This window comes from Monodon monoceros, unplaced genomic scaffold (genome assembly GCF_005190385.1).
Source record: "Monodon monoceros isolate NGI ecotype Baffin Bay Population unplaced genomic scaffold, NGI_Narwhal_1 Super_Scaffold_7, whole genome shotgun sequence".
NCBI lineage: Eukaryota > Metazoa > Chordata > Mammalia > Artiodactyla > Monodontidae > Monodon > Monodon monoceros.
The window spans coordinates 99,687,047-99,709,509 of NW_021703784.1; the positions used below are offsets into that span (position 1 = coordinate 99,687,047).

The 22,463-nt window shown below is 55.2% G+C and overlaps 1 protein-coding gene across 2 annotated transcripts; it reads left to right on the plus strand.

The window, feature by feature from the left end:
* Nucleotides 1-134: 134 nt before the first annotated feature.
* RPS6KA4 (ribosomal protein S6 kinase A4) lies at nucleotides 135-11,854 on the plus strand. Of its 2 annotated transcripts, XM_029207743.1 has the most exons (17): nucleotides 135-1,490; nucleotides 1,593-1,664; nucleotides 2,358-2,576; nucleotides 2,672-2,787; nucleotides 3,312-3,419; nucleotides 3,624-3,704; nucleotides 3,785-3,888; nucleotides 3,984-4,134; nucleotides 6,439-6,603; nucleotides 8,334-8,462; nucleotides 8,642-8,775; nucleotides 8,872-8,965; nucleotides 9,441-9,614; nucleotides 9,695-9,889; nucleotides 10,137-10,296; nucleotides 10,487-10,650; nucleotides 10,924-11,854. In XM_029207743.1, the coding sequence occupies exons 1-17, from the start codon at nucleotides 1,436-1,438 to the stop codon at nucleotides 11,116-11,118; spliced, it is 2,316 nt and encodes a 771-aa protein (XP_029063576.1). In that variant the 5' UTR covers nucleotides 135-1,435; the 3' UTR covers nucleotides 11,119-11,854. The 2 variants fall into 2 exon arrangements, with proteins under 2 accessions (XP_029063576.1, XP_029063575.1); XM_029207742.1 differs by having other exon boundaries at nucleotides 3,312-3,704; nucleotides 10,924-11,846.
* The last annotated feature ends 10,609 nt before the right edge of the window (nucleotides 11,855-22,463 follow it).

Here is a 22,463-nt window from a genome sequence, read left to right on the forward strand (position 1 = left end):
GTGGGGCTGCCCGGCTGAGGTGAGGCAACCTGAATCTGGGGGTGGGAAGAGCTGGGAGGGGTGGCCAGGCCAGCCTCCCCAGGGTGACCTACTGCAGCCTGACTCACAGGGTTTCCACAGCCCTCCCCTTGGGGATAACCCACCGCTCTGCCTTCCTTCTCTCAGCCTGAGTTTCTGAGGTTGGTGGCATGGGAGTGGACCCCCCTGGCCTCCAGTGGGGCTGAGCAGCTGGAAGCCCCTCCTACAGGCCTCAGGGCAGGGGGCTTTGATGGCTGCCCCACCCTATTGGTGGCCCCTGTCGGTTGTCAGGGAGGGGGACAAGGCTCTGGGCCTGATGGGGAGAGCAGGCCACACCTATGTGGCTCTGACACCCCTTTTCGAGGTCTACTTTGTGCCAGGCTTGGGAACCACAAGGGGCAGAGCCACATCGGGGTGCGCGCACTGGGTGGGCTCTGAAGGGTGTCTGGGGGCTGAGGTGCTTTTATAGGTCCGCTTGCTTTAGAGAGATTCGGTCAGAAAATCGGCTGCCCCTCCCTGCTGGGGGTTGGGCTGGGCTCCCTCTCCGTGCCCCTTGTAGGTAAGGGGAGCCCAGAGACAGGGCTTGGTCCTCAGGGTGCCTCAGGCCTCCCCTGCAAAGGCAAGTCTACAGGGGAGAGGGTCTCGCTGGCTGCCGGGGGTATAGACAGGGAGCTGGGCTGGGCCGGGCGGCTTCTGGGACCCTCTTAGCCTGCCCAGCACCAAGAGCGAGAGCCACGCTGAGTGAGAGGCGCAGGGCTGGGGCTGGGCTGGCAGTAGCGGACAAGGGTGGCCGTGTGGCTTCAGGCTGCTCGTCTGGCAAGGGGACCGACAGATCCCCTCCCCTATTTGCTGAGGTCAAGGAGTGATCAAAAACGAGGCAAGTGGGTTGTGATTTTTATGAAATCCCTCACTTTCGCTGGTGGCTAAGAATTGGACAGAGCTGCTTGGCTGCCCTTAGGGCTGGCACCCTGGAGGGGAAGGCGGCTCTAAAGTACATGAGTGGGACCCCCATCCCCCTTGGGACACAGCCTGATGTGGACTTACCGCCTTGGGGCCAACACCTGGCTTGGGAGTGTCCGCCCCACAGAGGCTCCAGGTTATCCACGGACCCCAGGCATGGCTCCTAAGGGGTGTTCACAGGTCCCCAGGATGGTCGCCTGGGGCCCAGAGCGCACAGCCCTAGCACCAGCCCCCTGCGCCTGCGGGAGATGGGACCGCCCCGTCCGCCCGCCCGCCGCCCGGCGCTGTCACGTTCCAGCGCCTGACTCAGGCCAAGCAGGGCGGGGAGCAGGGAGGCGGCGCCAGCGCCCGCCTCAGCCCCGGAGGCGGCACCAGGAAGCTCCCGCCCCGGCCGGAGCCGCCATGTAACCGGCGCCGCCCGGAGCTGAGCCTCGCGGGCCCCAGCGACCGGCCAGCCATGGGGGACGAGGACGAGGACGAGGGCTGTGCGGTGGAGCTGCAGATCACCGAAGGTGGGGCAGCGGTGGCCCGGGGTGCAGGCCGGGTGATGGCTGCCCAGGCCGGCTGGGAGGGTTCATGCACGGGCTGGGTTCATTTGCCCCCTGTGCCCGCAGCCAACCTGACCGGGCACGAGGAGAAGGTGGGCGTGGAGAACTTCCAGCTGCTCAAGGTGCTGGGCACGGGAGGTGAGGAGCCCTATCCACCGGCAGGTGTCCCAGGCATGGTGCCCCGGGCCTCCCGCTTGCACACCCACCTGGGTTGGGCCAGGCTGCCGGCAGTGCCCCCCAGCCTCTCCCTGCCCTGCCTGCTTTGCCCTGCCCTGCCATGGTTTGCATGCCGACCCCCAGGGCTGCTCCACGTTGACGTCGCTCCTCCCTGGAAGGTCCTCCGGGATCTGCCAACACTCTTGGGGGCTTGCAGCTCTCCTGTGTGATTTCACAGCTCCTCCCCTTGCGGGATATGAAAGCCCTCTCCCCCACTTTGCAAACTCCCCTCCTCGGGTTTGACCGGCCCTCCCCTGTCTGCGTGCACCTCTGCCTCCCTTCCTTGGCTTTGCATCCTCTTGCATCTGTCTCATCTTCCACAGGTTTGCACATGACCCGCCCTCCACCCCACCCCCACCCCCGCTGCAGGCCTCCCGGAGTTGTGTGCCCCCCAGTCTGGTTTGCACATCCCCTCCCTGGTTTTGCTGAGCACCCGCCCGGGGGTGTGCACACCTTTTCCTTAGAAGGCTCTGCCAGTTTTTGCACACCTGCCTCTCACCCCAGTTCCTTCCCCCGACTTGCACACCCTCCTGGCTTGGCAGCGTGCCCACCCTCACCAGTCTGCACCACCCTCCTGTTCATGGCCTACCCTCCGCCCACTCGCTGCTCCCACAGCCTACGGGAAGGTGTTCCTGGTGCGGAAGGCGGGCGGGCACGACGCGGGGAAGCTGTATGCCATGAAGGTGCTGCGCAAGGCGGCGCTGGTGCAGCGAGCCAAGACGCAGGAGCACACGCGCACGGAGCGCTCCGTGCTGGAGCTGGTGCGCCAGGCACCCTTCCTGGTCACGCTGCACTATGCCTTCCAGACGGACGCCAAGCTGCACCTCATCCTGGGTAAGGGCAGACACCTTCCAACCCTGGGGGCCATGGAGGCGGGGGGGCCACCCAAGGGGGCTACTTCGCAACTTTCACCCACCTCCCGCCCCCAGACTATGTGAACGGTGGCGAAATGTTCACCCACCTCTACCAGCGCCAGTACTTCAAGGAGGCTGAGGTGCGCGTGTATGGGGGTGAGATTGTGCTGGCCCTGGAACACCTGCACAAGGTGGGTGAGGACCTGGCCACCTGGCTGTGGCCGTGGGGACTGGGCCTGGGCCTTAGAAGGGGCCTGTGAACATAGCGGCCTTGGGCTTTCTGAGGGCTGGCGGCCTCGGTGGGGACGGGAGCTGCTTCCCTTAGGCCTCCTGGAAGGAAGGCCTCGGTGCTGCCTGGTGGGGTCTCCTCCCCTGGGGTCTCCTCGAAGGGGCTTTCCTCTCACAGGGAGCTCGAGGCTGCTTCCTGGGGCCACGTTCACAGAACTTCTGCAAACGGAGACCTCATGCCTTGGCTCCCAAAGCCGTCATGAGATGGGGCTCCTCTCCCTGGGAACTTGGGGCCTGCTCCCCTGCGGCCTCTCCATGGTGTCCTCTTCCTTGCTTTTACATCTTAAATGGCTTTTCCTATCCAATGGCCCAGTCCCACCCCAGCTCCGCACCAGCACTGGAGATCCCCTTCCCCAGGGACCAGGTGCAGGGACAGGAGCAGAGGGTGTCGGGGGAGGGATCCTCAGGGCCTTCTTGCTCCTGCCAGCTGGGCATCATCTACCGAGATCTGAAGCTGGAGAACGTGCTCCTGGACTCCGAGGGCCATGTCGTCCTCACGGACTTCGGGCTTAGCAAGGAGTTCCTGACAGAGGAGGTGAGTGAAGGGCAGTCTCGGCCTCCTGCACCCCCGTGCGGGCCGTCCTTTCCCGGCTCCTGCTTCATGCCTGGCTCTGCGTTTCTTGGGGGTGCAGAGGTGAGTAGATCCAGGCCCTGCCTTTGGGGAGTTCCCACTGCTCCGACCCTCACAAGTCCACGAGTCTTAACTCTGAGCCTTGGGCGGGTCCTCTTGCCCTCCCAGAAAGAGCGGACCTTCTCCTTCTGTGGCACCATCGAGTACATGGCCCCTGAGATTATCCGCAGCAAGTCGGGCCACGGCAAGGTGGGTTGGCAGGGGATCAGAGGGGTGGGTGTGGTGAGGTAGGGGTGGCCGCAGGCCCTCACCCTGGCTCTGCCCCGCAGGCTGTGGACTGGTGGAGCCTAGGCATCCTGCTCTTCGAGCTGCTGACAGGGGCTTCGCCCTTCACCCTGGAGGGCGAGAGGAACACGCAGGCAGAGGTGTCTCGGTGAGCAGGGTTGGAAGCAGAGGGCGGCCGAGGGGCCTGGGCAGGGCTGGAGGGGGGGCTTGCTGCCCCTGACGCCCCCCCACCAATCCTCCCAGACGGATCCTGAAGTGCTCCCCTCCCTTCCCCCCCCGGATTGGGCCAGTGGCACAGGATCTACTGCAGCGGCTACTTTGCAAGGACCCCAAGAAGCGGCTGGGTGCAGGACACCAGGGGGCGCAGGAAGTTAAGAACCACCCCTTCTTCCAGGTGAGGCTCCTGGCTCGCCCCCATACCTGTCTGCACACACCGGGGCCAGGCTACTGCTCTGGGTTGGGGGACACTGGAGGGATGGTCTGAGGCTGGCCAGTTTCACTCGATTTGGAAAACCTCTCAGATAAAGAAAGCAGGCTTGTCTTCTCAGCCGTCTCTATTGCAACTTGGAAGATGTGTTCTTGGCGGGAAAGCATTCATTGCCTGGTAGGGCTGGCAGGGACTTGAGAATGAATTCATCAGTCCTTTCATTGGACAGGTTCAGAGGAGCAAGGTGACTTGCCCAAGATCACACAGTAAAAGTGTAGAGCTGGGAACAGACCCCAGGTCTGCTGTCAGCCCAAATCTGATGACTCTTGCATGCACTCAGGGTTTTGGTCTTTGTACCTGTACAGGCTGTGTGCCTCTTCTTCAGATGGACATGTCTGAATCAACCACGTGGGTTTTGTTCACTTGTTAAAAGCACACACAGTTGAAGGTGCAGTGCAGAGTGAATTCTGTCCTTGTGAGACCTCACTGGCTCGGGCACTATGCCTGGCCAGCATCACTGCCGAGCAGGGCCCTGTGACTGTGAACACCTGTGTCTTGGCCCCTTGCTTGCATTATTTCATGTAAGCCTCAGAACCTTCCTGATTATCTTCATCTTTACAGATGAGGAAACTGAGGTTCAGAGAGTTTAAGTAATTTGCCCAAGGTCACTGAGCTAAGTGATGGAGCTCAGATTTAAACCCGCATCTGGGTGGCTTGAAGGCCCATGCTCTTAACTGTTATGTTCTGTTTACATGTGGGTATTAAATTTGCCTTGTCTGATGTAGAAACAGAGGCATCCACTAATGGGCACTTATAGTGGGCCAGACATCCAGTTACCCTTGCTATGAGTGCCATCTCCTTGAATCTTCCCAGCAAGTACTGCTTGGAAGGGCCCTCAGAGAAGCTTTCTCAGACAGGAGTCTAAGTCTCTGTGGTGAAGATGTCCCTTTGTGGGCGAAGTGACTGAACAGTGTCAGTTTCCTTAAGTGAATTCCTCAACCCACCCTGAGCACATGCCAGGCTCCAGGTGCTGGGAGTAGGTGGACCAGTAGTCACACTGGAGAGGCGCCCCAAAGTTTTCGAGGCCTGATGGTGCCCTTATTCCCCCTTCTCTTGAGATAGCCTCTTTGGTGATAGCAATGCTCAGGTCCCTGGTGCCAGAACTGGGGCCTTCAAGCTCAGGCCAGGCCTCTAGGCTGCAAGTGACAAAAAGTCCAACTCAAGATGGTGATATCTGTGGAATAGAGTCTGGCTGCTAAGAACAGAGATAGGAATGAATAGTGGTCTAAACAAGATAGACGTCTATTTATTTATTTATTTTCTCACATAAAAGAAATCCAGAAGTTGGCAGGCTGGGGCTGCTGTGGTGTCTTCATGAAGCCAAGTTCAGTTTTTTTTTTTTCTTTTTAAATGCTCCTCTATTCTTAGCACGTAGCCTCTGTCCCCAAGGTTGCCTCGTGGTACAAGATGACTGCTGGAGCTCTTGCTATCTAGGTTGCTCTCCAGGTGGGAAGCACGAAGAAGAAGGAGTGGAAGGGCAAAAAGGGCACCTTACCAACGGTTCACCCTCCTCTTCAGGCTCTTTCCCTGGATTCCTACCTCGTAATTTTTGCTTACAAGTAACTGGTCACTGCTAGCTGCAAGGAAGTTTATAAAATACTATTTTTTAGTTGTGTACATTGGTTCCTGAAATAAAATTGGGGCTATAGTACTAAGGAAGACCAGGAGAATGGATGTTGGGCAGGCAACGAACAGGCTCCGCCGTACTAGTTTAAACATAAAAGGAATGTTTTAGCTCCCATAAATGAAAAGTCCAAGGAAAAGTGGTCTGACTTCAGGCAAGGCTGCATCCAGGTGCTGAATCTATGTTATTAGGAATTTCTTTCTTTGTCTCTTGCTTCTGCTTTTCTGCACAGGCACTTCATCATTAGACATTGAGGGGGTCCCCAGCAGTTCCAGGCCCATATCCTCCCAGATTTAAGTCCAGTAGGAGAAAGAGATTTGTTGTTTTTTTTTTTTTTTGCACATCAATTCTATTAAAAGCCCCAGAGTTGGCTGAGTGTGGTGGAGGGCTGGTTCTCCAAGAGAAATAGGGATTCTGTTATCAGAGGAAGGGAAACAGAAGCTGGGGAGGCAGGAAGAACAGCTTCCCACACAAATGCCAGTGAGACCTTTGCCTCACTGAGGAGCTGCCTGGTGAGGGTGGCCTGAGTGGACAGGGGTTTCCACTTCCTGCCCTTTGACCCCTTGTCTCTCATTCCTTTTCTCCAGGGTCTGGATTGGGCTGCTCTGGCTGCCAGGAAGATTCCAGCCCCATTCCGACCCCAGATCCGCTCAGAGCTGGATGTGGGCAACTTTGCAGAGGAATTTACCCGGCTGGAGCCTGTCTACTCACCCCCTGGAAGCCCCCCACCTGGGGATCCTCGCATCTTCCAGGTGAGTGAGCGTTCATAGAACCACAGATGCGGGGGAGGCAGGATGCTGCTCAACCTCAGCCCTGGCTGACCTGTGGGCACTGCACAGGCCCTGTGTCCTGATAAGGAGTCAGCATCTCCTCCAGATCTCTCCACTCGTTCGGAACCTACAATTGTCAGTCATAGAGACCACCTGGGCAGGACATGCCTTTGAATTTCCTGGTTTATCTTGAAATTTCCTGTTAATTTCCCTTCTTCTCCATCATATCTCTATTGTTATGTAAAAATACTGTTTTAAATTATTCACTTGCTTAAGGGGACACTTAGGAAGAGATGCCTTGTTTATACTGTGGCTTTGCATGTCCCTCTGGCACACCATATCACACTCCTGGGGGCATAGGCCCCCTCCACCCAGTTTTAGAAGCTTAGGCCTGTTGGACCAGTCCCATCTCCTTTGCTCGGCATACAAGGCCTTGCACGATGTGGTCTCTGCTCGGAGCCCTAGCCTCAGCACTCTGTTATTCCACTCAGTGCTCTAGCACGTCTGAACTGCTCAGAGGTGCCAGAACACACCTCTGTACCTTTGCATATGTGGTTCCCTCAACCTGGAGGGTATAGTTGCTCACCTGGCAAAATTCAAGCCTTGTTGTCCAGTGCTGTCCGCATATGAAGTCTTCCCTGCTCCTCTGGCCCTGGGTCACCCTTTCCTTGTGCACCAGCCTGCTACAGACAAAGTCTCCTTCTAAACAGTTTGTCAGGTTTTATCCCGGTGCTGACTGAGACTGCCTCACCTGGTCTGAAGCTCCCAGAGGGCAGGGACTGTGTGTTTAATTTCTGTGTCCCTGAGTCCAGCTTGGGGGCCTGGCCTGTAGGACATGGTCCATAAATATTAAATAAGAATAGGCCAATATCAAGTATGGATGGATCAGTTCCCCTCTATGAAGCTCTCACAAGGGACAGCTCTGTGCTTGAATATCCCTCGATCTACTGCGATCCATCCTCGATCTCACAGTCCTAATGAGCAAGTTTTCTTGTGAATCAGTGGTTACTTTCATTCATTCATTTAATGATTCAAAAGTATGTATTGAGTGCCTTCAATGTGCCAGGCACTGACCTGGGCACTAGGGACGTAATAATAAACTTGACAGACAATAATCCCACCCATGTGGAGCTTGCATTCTAGCGCACAGTGGCGCTGCGTTTTTAGGAGAAGACAACACATTGTTAAAATTACCCTTGAGAGTCCCTTGAATTGCCAGGATGTGGATTGTTAGGAAAGGCAAAGAATTAACTTTGGTTTCTCTTTACGTTTCCTCAGTAGCCCCCCTTGCAGAGGAGGCCAAAGTTTGATTTGAAAGGAAGGAGTAAAGACTTTTTGTCCTGAGTGGGTAGAGTTGAATTCTCCTAAGTTAAGTATGTGTGATGCCAGGCCACAGTTCTTTCATGTATTCAGCCTATCATATTCTGGGCCAGTACAGTGTGCCAGATGACGCCCTTGGCACTTGGGGGGATCACTGTGATGGGAAAGGTAGAGTCACAGACTGGTGGGGGAACAGACATGCATGGTCCCAAGAGATCACAGAACACGGTGGAATAAAATGTCCACACATCCTGTGTGCACCAGGATGCAAAAGCAACATCCCCTACTCCAGGGTCTTTCCTCTGCCCCCGCCCTCCTTCCCGCTGGGTCTGGGCCTTCGGGGACTCCATCTGCACCTCCATCCACCCCTGACAACACCCCTCCTCCGCCAGGGATACTCCTTCGTGGCACCGTCCATCCTGTTTGACCACAACAACGCGGTGATGACCGATGTGCTGGAAGCGTCTGTTGCTGGAGACCGGCCTGGCAGGGCAGCGTTGGCCAGGAGCGCCATGATGCAGGTGGGTTGGGCCAGGGTGGGGAGAAGTGGGCTTGGGGGCATTTGGGCTTGGGGACTCCAGATGTGGCTTCAGCAGGCGCATGCTGTGGCTTCGGTGAGGTCCATAGCCTCTCTGAACAAGGGCGTGGCATGGCCGCAAGGCTCCCGGTAGGACCTCTGACGCGTCCCCTTCGCCCCCAGGACTCGCCCTTCTTCCAGCAGTACGAACTGGACCTGCGGGAACCCGCGTTGGGCCAGGGTAGCTTCTCCGTGTGTCGCCGCTGCCGCCAGCTACAGAACGGCCAAGAGTTCGCGGTCAAAATCCTCAGCCGCAGGTGGGCGGGCCCGGGGTGGGCTGGGTTCTGCTGAGCGGATTCGGGGAGGGCGGGGCCGGAGGTCAGCTGTCCTGACCCTGCCTGCCCTGCCCCCAGGCTGGAGGCGAACACGCAGCGCGAAGTGGCCGCCCTGCGGCTGTGCCAGTCGCACCCCAACGTGGTGAAGCTGCACGAAGTGCATCAGGACCAGGTGACGCCTTCCTGGGCTAGGGCGGAGCCCAGGGACGCTAGAGCCTGCCCGTGGGGGGCGGGGAGGAGGACAGGAGGCGGGGCCTGAGAGCGCCATGGGCGGGGCCTGAGGACCCGGAGGTCAGGGAAGTGGGATTTCAGGGGAGTAGGGCCTGAGGACCGGAAGGCGGAGCTGAGGATGGCCAAGGGAACGGGGCAGGGGGCGGATTTAGGGCGGCAGGTTTTAAGGTGGCCAAAGGGACGGGGGCCTGGAAAAAAGTAGGGGGTAGGAACTGAAGCGAGTCCTAAGGTGGTTCTTGGGGTGGTCTTGAGGTCAGGGTTCGAACAGGGTCGGGGCCTGAAGCCGGGGGCGGAGCTTGATGTTGACCGCGGGGCAGGATCTGGCTGGGCCCGGTGGGGGGTGGGGGGGGCGGCCCGGTTGGGTAGGTGGTGACAGTAACCCAGGTGGTGACCTTGGCCCGTCGCGACGCCCGCAGCTGCACACGTACCTGGTCCTGGAGCTACTGCAGGGTGGGGAGCTGCTGGAGCACATCCGCAAGAAGCGGCACTTCAGCGAGTCCGAGGCGAGCCAGATCCTGCGCAGCCTCGTGTCGGCCGTGAGCTTCATGCACGAGGAGGCGGGGGTGGTGCACCGCGACCTCAAGCCCGAGGTGGGCGCGGGGCCTCAGCGGACTGGGAGGGCTTCGGCGCGGAGGGCCAGTCTCTGACGGCCGTCTCGCCTCCCTCATAGAACATCCTGTACGCCGAGGATACGCCCGGAGCCCCGGTGAAGATCATCGACTTCGGGTTCGCGCGTCTGCGCCCGCAGAGCCCAGCGGGGCCCATGCAGACACCCTGCTTTACGCTGCAGTACGCGGCCCCCGAGCTGCTGGCGCAGCAGGGCTACGACGAGTCCTGCGACCTCTGGAGCCTCGGCGTCATTCTGGTATGGGACGGGGTCTCCGAGGAGATGTCAGGGTCCTCCGAGCCTGGGGACAGGAGTTCTCTTGTTGGGGTGGCAGGGTTTGGTCTGAGGCTGGGGTCAGAAGTCCTAATACAGAGGCGAGGTCTCTCTGGTGCTGGGGTCTGGGCATCCTAGTTTTAGGAGTTGGAAGTCAGAGTTCATAACCCATGGGCCTCAGGAGTTAGCCTCTTGGAGAAGGTCTGGACTGGTCTCACTTTTCACTCCCCAGTACATGATGCTGTCAGGCCAGGTCCCCTTCCAGGGGGCCTCAGGCCAGGGCGGGCAGAGCCAGGCGGCGGAAATAATGTGCAAGATCCGCGAGGGGCGCTTCTCCCTTGACGGGGAGGCCTGGCGAGGCGTGTCTGAGGAAGCTAAGGAGCTGGTCCGAGGTGCGAAGCCGGAGGTCACAGGTCATGGCTGGGGAGGGGGAGGCCACGGGGTCATGATGGGACAGGGTTTGCTACTGGGTCAGGTGTCCTGGTGGGGGACTTGTGGGGAGGAGAGTGGGGCTGCTAGGATGTCTCTGGGGCGCAGCCTCTACACACAGCCCCCCCAACACTTCCCCTGTCCTGCCTCCAGGGCTCCTGACTGTGGACCCCACCAAGCGGCTGAAGCTCGAGGGACTGCGGGGCAGCTCGTGGCTGCAGGACGGCAGCGCGCGCTCCTCGCCTCCGCTACGGACGCCGGACGTGCTGGAGTCCTCGGGGCCAGCTGTGCGCTCCGGGCTCAACGCCACCTTTCTGGTGAGGGGCGGGGCCTGCGGGGGGGGGGGGTCCGGGACCGAGGCTGGAGAGGCGGAGCCTGCGGGAGGCTACTCCCGCAGAGTCCTGAAAGGTTGAGTTCAGCCGAGTCCAGGCCTCTGACCTGTCGGGACCCTGACCGTTTGAGAGGCTGGAGGCCAAAGACCTGTTGGCCCTGACCTAGTGGTATGGGAAGGAAGGCCTGGGATGGGGTCCAAAGCTAGGATTTGGAAGTCGAGGCCGGGCCGGTGGAACTTACCGCCTCCTTTCCGCCAGGCGTTCAATCGGGGCAAACGCGAGGGTTTCTTCTTGAAGAGCGTGGAAAACGCGCCGCTGGCCAAGCGGCGGAAACAGAAGCTGCGGAGCGCCGCCACATCCCGCCGCGTCTCCCCCGTGCCCGCCGTCCCGGGCCGGGCACCCGCCGCCAAGGGAGCCCCCCGACGAGCCAACGGTCCCCTGCCCCCCTCCTAGCCTCCGTCACTGTGACCCTCTCCCCGGTCGGGGCTGTGTTCTAGGAGGCCGGCTCACTGCCCCCAGGCCTCCTGTATAGCTCCGCCCCATCCCCAGGGATTGTTACCCTTCTCTCCCCCCCCCCCCCCCCCCCGACAGAGCAGAAGTATTTTTATAAGCAGAGAATTTTTTTTAATGTCTTACCAGATAGAGTTAGAGATGCAGGGAGGGAGGGCGCCTGCTGGGGAGTGGAGTGGGGGGCCCTCTGCCTAGATGCTGCCTCATCTGGTGGAAGGCACTTCTCCCCCAGGGGGCTGCCCCGGCAGGGAAGGGCTCCTCCTCCATTTCTAAGCACTGAGTTGCCACAGGGAGAAACTGGGACCTCTCCCCTGCCCTCCCCTGAGGTCCTGCTCTTGGGAGGGGGCACCCCTCAAGCTGTCACTTTATGGACTGTTTGTGCAATTACGTCCACCAAAGACCTGTGTCGGGGGTGCTCAGTGAGAGGCCCTGGGGGACCCCCTGAAGCATTTCTGCCTCACTTCATGTCACCTGCTTCCCCCTATTGAGGCTTAGGAAGGAGGTAGGCGACCCCCTAAAAGGGGAGGCTCCCTTCTCACCCATCCCCTCCCCTTTGGCACAGCTGCCCCTAGCTGGGGGTGGCACCTTGGGGGTCTGGGGTGGGCATCCACAGTCACTGCCTCAGCCCATCCAGGCTGTGCCTTTGACTTAAAAATAAAAGTCTACCCAGTGCTGTGTGTGGCATGTGTGTGCGTATGTGTTGGGGGTGTGTATGGGCAGAGGTCTTGGGGCTGCCTGCCAGCCAACGGGGCCTGAGACCTCAAAGAGGAGGGACAGGGCAGACCCTTCTGGGTAAGATGGTACCCTTTGTCCTTGGCTTTTGACATGAGGGTCAAACAGTTATCTTGGGTGTGTATCTGATACCTCTGGCATGTATCATTTAGGATTCTCCTGGTTGTAAGTAGTAGAAAACCCAACCTAAACTTGCTTCAGCAGAACAGGACTTCTAGGCTTTTTGAACTACACAATCCAGGGGTAGCTTCAGGCAAGACCTGATCAGGATGCAAACATATGATCAGGACTCAGCTCCCCAGTCTTAGCTTTTTATTCTGTTGTGGGTTTTTTTGGTGTTGTTGCAGACTTGGAGGACTCTCCTTTTGGCCCCAAGATGGGTGGCAGGTGCTCCAGGGAGCTACAGATTGAAATCTGGTGATAAAGAGAGTCTTCGTTTTAGCACTCCTGGCAGGAATCCTGAGATGTACTCCAACTGAATCCATTTAGGTCAAGTGCCTACTCTGAATCAATCACTGTGGCCAGGGATGCAGTGTGCTGATTGGCTTAGATCTGGATCTTAGACTCCCCTCTGCAACCTCATTGGGTGGAGAGCAGGAGAAGGGATGGTCCCTAGAGAGAGGTCAGTTGGACAGGGCTTGGTTCCGGTCAGGGAGGGAGAGCAGGAGGGGAGCAGCTCATACCCACGGCTGTGGCAGTGATCAGAGTGCGCCCCTCTCAAGGGGCGTGAGACTTCCCTTGTGTGATCCCGACTGGGTGGTTGTGGCCATAGGGCAGTTTGGCCTGAGCGCCTCTGTGCCCCCCCAGGTCAGGGCTATTTGTCCGTATAGTGCAGGCGTCCTGAGAGCCCCAACCCCCTGCCTGGACACTAGGGGCTGCTGCAGGCCTCTCTCCCCATAGGCACCCTGTGGGGTCACCTCAGCGTGGGCCTTCCCCTCCTGTTCTGAGGTTTGCCTCTTAGAGGAGGAGGTAACTGGAGGCCTGGGGACAGGAGCTGGGGCCCCACAGATGCTGAAGTCAGGGTAAAGCCAGGTAGGCCTGGTGGGCAGGTGGGACCCCATGGGTGTGGATCAAGGGCAGTTGGGGGGGTGTGGGAACACCCAACTGTATCCCATCCTATGGGTCTGAGGGAGGAGAGGGGGGCCCAGGAGAAGGTCGGAGGGAGGGGAGGGGAAAGCATCGCTAATTCTGACTTGTTTTACTGACCATGTGACTTGAGTAAGTCACCTAACAGTCTCAGGCTTCCCCATTTGTCAAGAGGGAGTCATATGGCTGTCAGGATGAACTAGAGAATGAACACATGTGAGAGGGGGGTCATTTAACGACCAAGTATTTACTGGGATTTACTGAGGTCTTCCAGTGCGCGGGGACTGCCCTGAACGCTACATGGCTTATCTCACGGACTCCCCGCGACTAGCTGATGAAGAAAACACCATTTCCATTTAATAGAGGGAAAAGTGAGCCTCAGTGAAGGTCAGCACCTCGCTCAAGGTCACTCAGCTAGAAGTGCCTTCCATCCCGGTGGTCTGATTCCAGACTTCCCTCAACCATAGGAGTTCTGTAGTGAGGATGGGCTTTAATTTTACCCCAAGGCTGGATGTTTGGATTGTTTAAAACTCTGTTTCTATCATAAATGATGCGGAGACAAGTTGGTACATAAATCTGTGCATTTAAAAAATACCTTGGAAAAAAAGAAAAAAAAAATACCTTGGACTTCCCTGGTGGCACAGTGGTTAAGAATCTGCCTGCCAATGCAGGGGACACAAGTTCGATCCCTGGTGCAGGAAGGCCCCACATGTCGCGGAGCAACTAAGCCGCTGCACCACAACTACTGAGCCTGCGCTCTAGAGCCCGTGCTCCGCAACAAGACAAGCCACCACAATGAGAAGCCTGTGCACCACAACGAAGAGTAGCCCCAGCTCATGGCAACTAGAGGAAGCCCGCGTGCAGCAACGAAGATCCAATGCAGCCAAAATAAATAAATAAATAAGTAAATAAAAATTTAAAAATAGCTTTATTGAGGGAATTCCCTGGCGGTCCAGTGGTTAGGACTTGGCGCTTTTACTGCTGGGGCCTGGGTTCAATCCCTGGTTGGGGAACTAAAATCCTGCAAGCCACGCTGAGCAGAAGGGCCAAAAAAAAAAAAAAAAATCACCGAAATGTCCTCTCAAATGGGTGAATAATGTGGTATATAAATTATACCTCAATTAAAAATATCTCAGTAAAGCTATTTTTTCTTTTGGCCGCCGTTTTCTTCTTTTTGGATCTTAGTTCCCTGACCAGGGATTGAACTCGGGCCCGGGCAGTGAAAGCGCCAAGTCCTAACCACTGGACCGCCAGGGAATTCCCCAGTGAGTTTTAGAATATTCGGAGTTGTACAACCATCATTGCATCATTGTACAACCATCAGTCTAGTTTTAGAACACTTTTTTTCACCTCCAAAAGAAACTCTGTGCCCACTGGCAGTCACTCTGCCTTTCCCCTGGACCTTCCAGCCCTAGACAACCATCATCTAAATCCTGTTTTGTAGATTTGCCTACATACTTTGATATATACTTTGAAATATACTTTCAAACATCCATTCACAAATATACTGGCATACAGTCTCAGAAGCAGGGTATGAAAATGTCGCATTTCATTTTATGCTCACAAGCACTGAGTGTTATCACTCAGTGATAAAACCTTTGCTACTCTGATGGATAAAAAGTGGTCTCTTATCTGCAATTTCCTCACCCTTCATCCCACATAACTCACAGCCACCCTAAGAAAGAGGTCTTCCTAGTCTCATTTCATGAGACTCAGAGGATGGGAGTAACCCCAAGGAGGGAGCCTGTTGGATGGAAGGGACTGGGGCTCAGAGGAATGAGCAGCCTTGATCTGAGTCCTGCCTCTACCCGGAGTGGTCAGGGAACCTGCAGGGGAGACAGATGACACTTGGGCTGTAAGCTGGACAGGGTGTGACCAAGCAGAGTGGGCGGGGAGAGGGTGGCCACAGGCAGGGAGGTGGGGAGCTCAGAGGAAAGTGATCAGGGCTGCGGTCTGGCAGCCTGCTTCCTTCTACACCTTGACTTTGGTCTCTAACCAGCCCAGCCTTACGTGGAGGCTGTCTCTTCCGGGAGAGCTGGAAGGGCTCACCTTTCTGCATTGAGCCTCTAATTCCACTCTTAAATGGCCTCACGGGGTAGGCTCGGGCTCCCAGCTCTGTTAAAATGCTGATGCCCTTGAGAAGGCCTGGCAGCCCGTAAACATTCACCTCCCTCCAAGTCACTGTTAACCAGCTGCTGTTAGAACTGAAGTCGGGGTGCTTGCTTTTAGTCTGTGCCTTACAACCACCATTTGACCCCTCCTTAACATCCCCCGCATCTCTCAACAAGGATATTCCACAGTCATGTAGTAGGGATTGCAAACTGGTACCAGTGTCTGGCCTATAGAGACTTGTTATTTTGGGGGGGCAGGGGAGATAGCACGTTTGTTTGTTTGTTTATTTATTTATTATTTGCCTGCACTGGGTCTTCGTTGTGGCACGCTGGATATTCGTTGCCACATGTGGGATCTTTAGTTGTGGCATGCAGGATCTAGTTCCCTGACCAAACCCAGACCCCCTGCATTAACCACTGGACCACCGGGGAAGACCCAGCACATGTTTCAAAATGAGAAATTGCATATGAAAGCCTGGATGTTTGACTTTTATTGATGGCCTGATCAGCCAAAGCAGAATCGTGTTGCCACATAGAGAGGGCCCCTGCTTTCTGGTTGGCCCCAGTCCCCACCACTCTCTATTGACCATACCAGCTCAGTCCCTCATTTATCTTCCTGAAACCTCTAGGTATCTGAGTTTGCAACTCTCATATAAATAGTCTCCTTCCACATTCACTGCTACACAAAAATGTGGTTTGTGAAACGTCGAAGATGCCCCATCAATCTTCTGTTTGTTTCAACATTTAAATTTAGTTTATATTTGTATTGGGTTGGCCAAAAAGTTTGTTTGGGTCTTTCCATAAATAAACTCATATGGTTCAAAATTCAAAGGCTACAAAGGGGACTTCCCTGGTGGCGCTAGTGGTTAAGAATCCACCTGCCAATGCAGGGGACACGGGGTCGAGCCTTGGTCCGGGAAGATCCCACATGCGGCTGAGCAACTAAGCCCGTGCGCCACAACTACTGAGCCTGCGCTCTAGAGCCCACGAGCCACAACTAATGAGCCCACGTGCCACAACTACTGAAGCCCGTGCGCCTAGAGCCCGGGCTCTGCAACAAGTGAAACCACTGCCACGAGAAGCCCGCGCACCACAACGAAGAGCAGCCCCCGCTCGCCGCAACTAGAGAAAGCCCGCGCACAGCAACAAAGACCCAACGCAGCCAAAAATAAATAATAAAATAAATTTATAAAAAAATAAGGAAGTGTGTGAAAAAGTATTTAAAAAAAAAAAAGGCTACAAAGGTACATAGTGAAAAAAATTTTCTTCCATATGTCCTGACCCTTAGCCACTGACCTTTTGTTAACAGAGGCATCAATGTTACCAGTTCTTATGTCTTTCAGGAATATTTCATGTATAGTCAAACTAATATAATAATATGTACATATGATTGAAAAAATTCACCTTCACTGAATGTCAATTTTAGAAAAAAATCAGAAAATACAAAAAGGAAAAAATGAAAACGAATCGGTGGCATAACTCTCCATAGATAATCTGTGTTAGTTAACATTCTGATGTATCCACTTTCTGATTTTTACTGATAGAGATTTTTAATGGAAATGGTATCAAATATAAATAAGTTGTTATAGCCTGTCGAAAACTCAGAAATAGATTGTATGTCGATAATTACATGAAACTTTTTTTGTAGTCACATAATATTCTATTGCATGGGTATATTATGATTTATTTAGACCGTTCTCTATTTTTGGCTACTTGGGCTGTGTTCAATTCCTTGCTGCTTTTTTAAAAAAAGATATTTATTTATTTATTTATTTGGCTGTGCCAGGTCTTAGTTGAGGCATGCGGGATCTTTGTTGTGGCATGCGGGATCTTTTTTTAGTTGCGGCATGCATGGGGGATCTAGTTCCCTGACCAGGGATCGAACCCAGGCCTCCTGCATTGGGAGCGTGGAGTCTTAGCCACTGGACCACCAGGGGAGTCCCAATTCCTTGCTGTTTTAAATAGTGATGCAAGGTACATCCTTGTACCTGTCAAATATTTGCTCACCTGTCCAAATATTTCCTTAGGATACATTTCCTAAAAGTGGAATTAATGGGCTAAAGGATGTGCCCATGCGTGCACATTTTAAAGACTTTCCATATATGTGATCAAACTGCCCTTCAGGAAGATCCTACCATTTTACGTGACTTTCAGCAGCACGGGCAAGATGCAAGCCGCGCTGCCTCCTTGAAAATGAAAGGACGCGTCTCACCACCCGAGTAAGTCCTTGCCTGCCTGCCTGCCTGCCTGCCCGGGTTTTTCTCGGCAGAGTTCCTGGAGGTCACCAGGGGGGCCCTTCTCTCCTCTGCCTGGAGTCTGGCTGGGCTGTGATGGTGGGGGGACGTGAGGCCCCCGAGCTGGATGGTGGGGAGCTCCTCCCTCTCTCCTCTCCATGCAGGGATGGGCGGGGACATCTGTGTGGAGAAGGTGGCAGTGAACCCCACGGAGTCCCAGGGAGTTGGCGTGCGGTGAGGGCAGGCGGGGTGTGGCTGGGACACCTGGGAGCCGAGCCATGCAATTGTCAAGTCATTCACCCGGGCTGGGACTCCACTGCTGCTTGAGCGAAGCGGGGCTAGAACAGCACCCACCACGGAGAGATGCGGGGTGTCCGGCAGGGCCCCTGGCAAGACACCGGGCACACTGTGAGCCCTCCACAAACAGCAGCTTAACTGAAAAGAAATTAAGAGAACCCAGGGAAAATGAGGATCTGCTCAGGCACGCCCACGACAAGGACCCATGTCCCGGCAAGACAATGGGGATGCTCTCCCCACCCTCCAGTCTCCCTAGCCCCTGCCCAACAGCCCCCAGGGCCCTCCTTACAGCTTCCACCAGGGCTGATGGTGTCCCTGCCTCCCCCTGGTGTGGGGACCAGATGGGGGCCCCTCCCCTGCTGAGTCTGGCTCTCAGCTTTCCCGACTGCCGTGCTGTCAGCAGCTTGAGAACAAACCAACCAGCTGGGCGTGGGTGGGGGTTGGAAACACACCCACGTGCGTGTGAGTACACGAATGCGTGTGCATGTGAGGACACACGTGTGTGAGCATGAGGATGTGTGTGCACTGAGAGCGTGTGAACATGTGCAAGTGTGTCTGCACAGGTGTGTGGCTGTGTGTGTGTTGTGCACCATGAATGTGTTGTGAGTGTGTTTGAGGGTGCGTGAGCTTGTGTGAGTGTGAATGTGTATGCATGTGAGCAAAATGTGTGTTGTGTGAGTTTCACTGAGTATATGTGAGTGAGAGCATGAACATATGAGTGTGTGAGAGTGAGTGTGTGTGTGTGAGTGTGAGCGCGCTCTCACCGGGCTTTCCGAGGGAGGCACATAGCCTCAGGATAGAAGCTTTGCAGCAACTACCTTATTCTTCCTGTTTATCACCCACCCGCCACCCCCTGCCCCACCGCCAGGTTCCCGGATGTGCTTTAACAACAGGGATGTGTGGGATTCAGACCCCGAGCGGGATGGATGGTCTCATGGTCCTGGGTGGGGCTGCAGAGGTGAGCTCTTGAGCACACACGGGTCTCAGAGCTCAGCCTCTGGGAGCCTCACTGCCTGACTCCAAAGCCCAGCTCCACCAATTCTTAGCTGGGTCACCTTGGGCAAATTACTGAACCTCTCTGTGCCTCAGTAGCCTTATCCGTGAAATGGGGATAATGATACTGGCTACCTCATGGGCTTGTGGTGGGGATTAGATGGGGTGAAACACACAAAGCCCATGGAACACCTCCCAGGTGTCACTAAATGCTAATGATGGAGCAGAGTGGGGTTGGGGAGTCGGCATAGGGCAGAGGCGTCCCTGGGGGCGAGGCAGGGAGGTCGCTGCCATCCAAGCCAGAGACCCAGGCTGGCTCCCACAGGACAGTGCGGACCTGCCTGTGAGCGTGGTCTTGCACCACATCTTTCTTGAAAGAAAACCCTTGCTTCCTTGCTTAAAGGGCACATGGAGTCCAGACAGCTGTTCTTTTCAGATTTCTGAAAACCTCAGAGGTAAGGACTTTTCAGCAGGAAAGGCAAGGAGACTGATTTCAATAAGGTGCATCTCCCAGCAGTGCCTGCATTTCGCAGCTGCCCTGCTGGTGCCAGGGCAGGTGGGTGGGCGGTACCTGGCCGGGCTTTGCTGCGGGTGGTATGCAGACAGCAGTCACCAGACCAGGGCCTCTGGGACCCTTCTGCCTCCCGTCTGCTCCCCTCTTGGACCCTCCACACCCTCTGACTCTCCCTGGGACTCAGGAGACAGTCATGTGCAGAGCGAGACTCTGGGACGCCTGAAACTGTCAGCTGAGGGGCAGCTTGAGATGCCCCGTGTCCTGGGAGGAGGCTGGGGTGGGTTCCTGGGCCCTCTGTGTCCAGCTGAATCCGAATTTCTGGGACTGGGTCTTGGAATCTGCCTTTGTAACAAGCTTCCCTGATGCATGTTCAGTGTTTAGAGCCACGGATCTCACCAAACCCCTAAACTTTCCTGGTGGAGAGACCGAGGCGCACGGAGGGGAAGGGACTCAGCCACAGTCACAGGGCTGCAGAAGGGCAAAGCTGCGTCTCCTGATGCTCCCAGCTTGAGTTTTCCGCCTCATTGGGCCTGCTTTCTGTAACGTGGAATTTTCTGTAGGGACACAGAGCCAATTTTACGGCAGGAGCTCTCAGAAACCAGGATCCTCTGCCAGAAATTCAGGCCATCACCACTCTACTGGAAGGAGGGCAGTCTGTGGGGTAGGGGCGTCTGCCGTGCCCCCTGCCCCCATCCTCTGTGTGTTGTCCTCCTGCCCGTTGGGGACCAACAGGTCCTGCTCGCTGACAGATGTTCCAGAAAACCTGTCACAAGGCAGGCTTCTGGGAGGATGCTGGACACAGAAGGGAATCGGGAGAAGCTGCCTTTGAGCCCATGAGCCCAGATGGGCACTGCTGGGTCAGCAGGGAGGAGTCACAGACAACAAGCAGACTCGGCAGCTTGGCGCCCCTTAAGCTTTTACCCACAGGGGCTGCCATGCCCTGCTTCTCCCCCGCCTGAGGCTTGAAGGCTCACACCAGAAGGTTCTTCTTCTTGGAGGGAACCAGATCCAGACGTGGTGTCTTTTGTTTTCTGGGTTTTTTGGGCCGTGCACGTAGCACGCAGGATCTTAGTTCCCTGACCAGGGATCGAACCCATGCCCCCTGCAGTGGAAGGGTGGAGTCCTAACCACTGGACCGCCAGGGAAGTCCAGGAGGCGGTGTCTTTCGTTGCTTGTGGAAAGAGGAGACACTTTCTGGATATGTCCTCTATCACCGACAAGGGTAATAGTGAGGTTGAACCAATTCATTGAGACTTATGTGCCAGGCCCTGTGCTAAAACCTTCCGTGCCATACAGAACAAATCAATACCCTTATTATCACTATTGTTGTTAGACAAATAATAGTAATTACTGATGTTTGGGGCGCTTGCCCTGTACTAGGAGCCAGGTACGTGTTTTGGGCCAAGTACTGTGCGTGGATGAGTTCATTTAATGAATGGGTCTTACATTATTATTATCTGTTACTGTTCCATTTTATGGATGAGGAAAATGAGGCTCAGAGAGATAAATTGTCCAGTCACACAACCACATCCAGGGGTGCGGGCCCCGGAACCCAGGTCTCTCCACTAAGCTCTTAGTCCTAATGTTAAACTGTCTCCCAAGGTTATCTCCTACCTTTAAGACGGTTCCCCCTAACAGATGTGTGTTTATTTGCTTCCCTCTGCTAAAAGTTCTAGCTTTCTCTGCACCTAGGGTCTGGTTCTTGCCTCAACTTGTAGAGCCTGAAGCGCCGTGAATGCCAGCTCTGGGCTTTCTTTATTGGAGACAGACGCGCCAACTCAAAAAGGCAGACATGTCAGCGGCCCTTTTAGAAACAAATCACGCCGGTCATCATGTGACATTGCGGTGTCCCTCATCATAGCTCAGTTTTCCATTCTGATCAAAAACTCTGTACCACAGTGTAAAGACTGTGGTCTGGAAAGACTAGAAACAGGGTCCTTGAGTAGGTCGTTTCAAGGAGAAAAGCAAACAACACGAACAAAAGATGGATGAGGAAGAACAAGTTCTGAAAAAGTATAGGAAACAAAGACCGTGAGGTCCTAGTAGATCACTAGCTGAGCGTTATAGTAGGTTAGCTGCTGTTTGCAATACTTACCTAGCAGTGGAATATGGTAGTAGAATTGTTAAGGTGAGCACCACAAAACAGTGTCCCATCTCAGGTGTAGAATGGACTGAGAATACCCAACACGGCCTCTTTTTTTTTTTTTTTTTGCAGTACGCTGGCCTCTCGCTGCTGTGGCCTCTCCCGTTGCGGAGCACAGGCTCCGGACGCGCAGGCTCAGCGGGCATGGCTCACGGGCCCAGCCACTCTGTGGCATGTGGGATCCTCCTGGACCGGGTGCACGAACCCGTGTCCCCTGCATCGGCAGGCGGACCCTCAACCATTGCGCAACCAGGGAAGCCCAACACGGTCTCTTTTTTGATGCCATAATCACTGTTTATGGACTTGTATTATTCTCATCTGTGGTCCTCCGCAGGAAACCAGGTGAGAAATTAGTTTGAGGCTCTATTCCCTTACTTTCGTTTAACTCTCAAGAAAGTGTGTCCAGGGCTGCTATTTGCTTATCCAAAATCCACACCCCTGTCTTCCTTAGCAACAGAAAGCTTATAGTATTGGGTGTGTCAATGGGATTTTTATAATGCCACATTCCCTTGCCTCTCAGAAAGAGGCCAATAAGATGTAAGCAAAAGTTATTGGGTGAGGCTTCTGGGAATGCTCTTTAAAGCAGGATCACTTAGCTGGGAGGCCTGCCCTTTTGCCCTTGCCCCTTTCCACTCCCTGCAGCCTGGAATGTGGATGTGATATCTGGAGCTGCAGTGACTATCTTGGGATCATGAGGTGACCTCAAGGATGGGAGCCTCATGTTAATGATGGCTGAGAGCAGGATAGAAGAGCCTGGGTCATGGATGGCTATGGAACTGTTGCATTAACCCCGGACTGGCTGCCTCTAGACTTCTTTTTACCTGAGAGAAAAATTTAACCTCTATCTTATTCTAGCTGCTGTTATTTTGGGTCTTTACTTACAGCCAGGTGCAATTCTGATACCAATTTCCTACCTCTGTTCATGAATAAAGAGGAGTCTGATGTGGATGTAGCAGGGTGTCCCTGGGGTGTGTATACCGGGAGGCAGAGCCTACACTTTGCAGGCCTGGGGGCTTGTGTTGCCCTGGTCCTCTTTGTAGGAATGGACACACATGTGGTTTCATCTCTTAGGATTGGAAGGGGAGAATGAAAGCGTTTGGTGCAGAAGTGCCCAGCGAGAGGAGGGGCAGGCAAGAACAGTGGAACATGAGGAGTGAGGAGGGGAGGGATTGGGGCTA